Genomic DNA, 4,804 nt, shown 5'->3' on the forward strand with positions numbered 1-4,804 from the left:
TTGCTTACTTTCTTGAACAAATGAAAAAACAAAAAAACAACTTGAAAACTGTGCATACCTAGCGCCTGGGGCTGTATGCTAATATTCTATATATCCTACAGCTGTGACCAATTAGTGGTGATGTAAGTGTGGTATAAAAGTGAGTTGCACGGACTAAGCACAGTTACTTGTAGTTTATTATGCACTGGGTGTAGAAATAGATATTGTTGTGTTGGCCTCGATTAAACCGCAGCGTAGCGCGGATGTTACTCGAGATACCAACCGTTTCCTATGAGTCCCTCTAACTCTTCAATCTGGTAGCATCAAATGAAGTATGATGATGTCTGCAGCATGCATTACAATGCCATTATTTTATGAGAAATCAATTCTGCTATACACTAGTAACAGTTTATAGTAGACACAGATCATGATGATGTCATGCATCACTATACAATGAGAATCCCACATGAAGCAGGATGTGATTCTATACTAGTGGCTCTGTGTGATTCTATATAGATCTAGCGCTAGCCTCGATTCAAGGCCGATTAAAATACGTATTTTAATCGGCCTTGAATCGAGGCTAATCTAGCACTATATACTCTGTGTAAACTGGGTTCACTTAATTGCGTTTACAGCATGGATAGCCTTCACACAACAATATCTTGGTTTAAATTAGTCTCATGGATCAGCCCCCTCCTGAGAAGGGGATCTGAGCACTCTTGATGTAGTTTTGTTGCACACGCTGGAATTCCAACGGCTCAATCAGATTGACTTATTCTAGTCAGGTGATATTATAGGAGGCAATAAAGAACTGCACGTTGCTCAACGCATTTGGATAATCATTAACGCATGCATTACGCATGGTAAACGCTTCATACATAGACGCTGCTACGAAGCATAAGCAAGCCAAGCAGGGATCCTTGGGCACAGAGAGTTAGCACCACAGGCAAAAGACATACATGTAATAGATTGAAGCACCTTTTTCAGAGATAGAGAGATGCCTGCGCTTGACGCTTTGTACAATAACAAATACGCGGGGGCGTAAGGTCAGGAATTGATTACATTCCATTGGTCTGGCACATTCCACTGTGAAATGACCTCAAGACAAGAGTGCTCAGACCACTTCTCAGGAGGGGGCTGATCCATGAGACTAGGTTTAAATAGTGGCAGATTTTTATGTTAAAGCTTCTTTGTCGAGCAAAAGCTAACAAGCTTGTGACTGCATGGGTCTGCTTACCTGGATGTTCTAGCACTGCGTTTACAGCATGGGTAACCTCCACACAACAAGTTAGTACTTTTTTGATAGTGGCAGCTTTCGGTGTTAAGGCCATGCAAAGTCAATTTGTAGTTTCTCAGGCTATTATTCCTAAATAGCAAGCGGATTGAGGCATTTGAATGATAATGATATTCATAGAATTTAACTTTTTTGTAAAGCTGCCAATTTCCAAGCGCAAGGGCCTGAGAAACTACAAATTGACTTTGCATGGCCTAAAGCTTCGTTGTCTAATAAAAGCGAGCAAAATGTAGCTTGAACAGACTTGGCACATGCGTTATTTATAACTGAAAGTGATCCTGTACCAGGAACAATGGAAAGCTAGTAGATCTAGCGCCTTGCTGACTACGTTCGCAGCTGAAGTGATCCCGTACCAGGAACAATAGAATAGCTAAAATTGTGACTGGTTGTTGGCTGACTCTGGATCCTATAGATCTACTCCAGCCTGGCAGGAGCCATACCTCTCTAAGTCTAAGACTCCAGGCTTCTTTGCTGTGATCCCAGTCCACATTGCATGTACCACTCAATGTTTCAGCATGCCTCCAGTCTGGTTTAGTTTTATTGCTCTTGAGTTGCTGTGCTAGTCATACATGCTACATGCACTGCATTATCACACTTCTGGTTTCTTTATTATCATGTCACCAGCCGAGGGTTTGCACTTTAGTGCTCTAGTTATAGATAATTTCCTGGCTTGTGATAGGTAGATGTACTGAGACCTAGCTCTCGGATAAATAGACTGGTCTGGTACAAGAGGTGCAGAAGTATAGATCTATACAGACCTACTAGACTGGAAGTTCTCAATTTTTTCTTTAAATCAGTCTGTGATTGTTAATAATCGAATTTGCATTAGATCTATACCTGAATAGAGAATGCCATCAGGAGGAGGCAGTGCAGGAGGAGGTTGTGGTGGAGGAGGAGGAGGGGGATTCAGCAGTGACACTCACAGTTTAAGCCATCACGCACATTAGTAGTGACAGTGACGACGACAGTGGTGCAGTGGGCTTTGGAATTTTTATCGGGGTCATATCTACATTAGGCGTTTTGCTCATTTGTGGCATAATAATTGGTGTTGCGATAGGACTAAATAAGGCAGGCGAGTCCATGGACAATTCAGATGACGATTTAGATTCTACTGTTACTATTTCCACTGACTTCTACTCACCAGGGGATAGTCGACTGCTGTCTCTATCCTCGTTCTTTTGCGATGGTGGTTCTCTTGAGCTCTCGTCCAATTCAGTTGATGCTGAACTGTTTCTTATCGACGACACGAGTATACCGGCCCTGAATGACACTAATCAATTTACTGTTTCTATCGAGTCGACAATTGATTCAACGGAGTTTCGATTCTGGCAGTATCATCTTCATCCCAACTCTAACATATCAGTCTCTGTATGTACCGATCTGTTGGTTGATCTCTACATTGTGAAAGGCAATAATAATGCAAACAGTTGGGCTAGTAACCCTAGCCAAGATTTGGCTGAGATGTTCCAATATGCACCTGCCTGTTGTAATGATTTACAGAATACATCGACCATTTCATATCGAGTCGAGCAAGAAGATGAGTACTATGTAATTTTACACAATTCACTCTCAATGGAGATTATTTTGAGCGCTTCTTTATACTTTGAGAGAACAGAATACAGTGTCCCTGACCTAAGCTCTAAGGAATCGTGTTTTGTCAGTGAACAAGGAAATTGCCTAGTAGGCATTGACTATAGCACTGGGTCTCAACAATTCTTGGTGATCACATCCATTCCCGAGCGTGTGGACTGGGGTGAGAACGTCGGAGTTTCACTAATTTGTGACCAGAGAGGATGGGCCTATGCAGTTGTTATCTTGGTGACCATTTCTGTAATAATCACCCTTGTTGTAGCTGCCGTGGTGTTGGGAATTGTCTGTTATTATAAGTGCTGTATACTACCTCCAAATCAGCAAACATCGAATTGCCTTGGAGTGACTTCAACCCTGACCCTCCTCCAAATAACTCTGGAAATGTGCACACGATTGCGAGTGATTTCGACCCTGACCCTCCGACCAACAATTCAAGAAGTGTTGACAAGATTGACCCAGACTTCAACCCGGATTATCTTCCTGAGAACTAATCTAGTTTGTGTGATGTACATGTGCATGTATATATATATAGCTTCACAACCTGGTTAAATGCAGATTCAGTCAGTTTTGTCTCACTTTGCTTTTATTTTTAACAAATTAACACTTTTTTTAATATGCATGGGGTGTTTGAGAGTACAAGCTTGAGTTAATTCCGTGACTCAGTCTGCAAGTTGCCAAATACTATTATCAAGTGCAAAGACAATAATTATGTATTATAGTGACAGAGCCATTATATTTAGCAGGTATATATATCGATGCGTGCATGGGTAGAAGAATATCAGACACGCATGCACCCCACCCTATAGACTATGGCTTGCATGTATGCATATATACTCCTTTTCACTTCACATACATGTATATACATGCGCACCAGAATAGTTATACTGCTCAGAGGGCAAAATATAGCCCATCTATATAATAGCCATGCAATTACGCTGGCCCTGTTGATGGACATAATTATGTTTCTAATCTACATGGTGTATACGTAGTCAATGCTTACTCCAAGTGGCTGGATCTCCAAATCGCTACTATAACCAAGCAAACTCTGATCCAGAACCACAATTTCTATCCTCCAATCGATATTTTTCACCGGGCTCACGGCATAAAGGTTAAAAAAAGTTTTATTTTACAAGAGTCTCGCCTGTCTCCTTGCATCCAAGAGAGATGATCCCCCTATACAACTCCACTATTGTATGTCCTGGCTGAGATGTCGCCTCACCTTAACTGTCTCCCTGTTGAGCAATTTGCTGCATCAGGGGAGCATGCTCGCACCCGGGATGTTTCATTAAACCTCCGGTAGACCTCGTGAGTTCTGAATGTGGCCTCATTGTGTGACCCTCACAATGATTAGTGTGATTTTTGATCACATAATTATTTCGTCATGGCAATGTGGAAGAATACCTCCAAACTGCATGTAATGAACACATCACTGCATTGAGGAATACCTATATGACTGCCCTGAACATGACATCACTGCATTGAGGAATACCTATATGACTGCCCTGAGATATGGATGGTGTCCGCCAAACACTGCTACAAACTGTGTCTGTGGTGCAAACTTCACAATCGAACATGCTCTCTCCTGCCCACGAGGTGGATTCCCGTCGATACGCCATAACGAGATCAGAGATCTAACTGCCACCCTAATGACGGAAGTCTGCAATGATGTGTGTGTGGAACCGGATCTTCAACCACTCTCCTCGGAGACCATGGCAAGACGCACCGCCATTACCACTGATATAACACCCGACTAGACATCGCGGCAAATGGCTTCTGGGGAGGAAGACTGGAGAGAACCTTCGTAGATGTCAGGGTGTTTAACCCCCACGCACCATTGAACAGGAACACGAGCCTGGAGCAGTGCTTCAGAAAACACAAAGTAGAGAAAAAAGAGCCTATGAGCAAAGAGTCAGGGAGGTGGAACATGCGTCCTTCACCCCC

The 4,804-nt window shown here is 42.6% G+C and overlaps 1 protein-coding gene across 1 annotated transcript; it reads left to right on the forward strand.

Moving 5' to 3' along the window:
* The first annotated feature begins 2,226 nt into the window (after positions 1–2,226).
* On the forward strand, positions 2,227–3,454 carry LOC135340180 (uncharacterized). Its single transcript, XM_064536503.1, has one exon. The coding sequence runs from the start codon at positions 2,354–2,356 to the stop codon at positions 3,410–3,412; it is 1,059 nt and encodes a 352-aa protein (XP_064392573.1). The 5' UTR covers positions 2,227–2,353; the 3' UTR covers positions 3,413–3,454.
* Positions 3,455–4,804: the final 1,350 nt, after the last annotated feature.

This window comes from Halichondria panicea, chromosome 8 (genome assembly GCF_963675165.1).
Source record: "Halichondria panicea chromosome 8, odHalPani1.1, whole genome shotgun sequence".
NCBI lineage: Eukaryota > Metazoa > Porifera > Demospongiae > Suberitida > Halichondriidae > Halichondria > Halichondria panicea.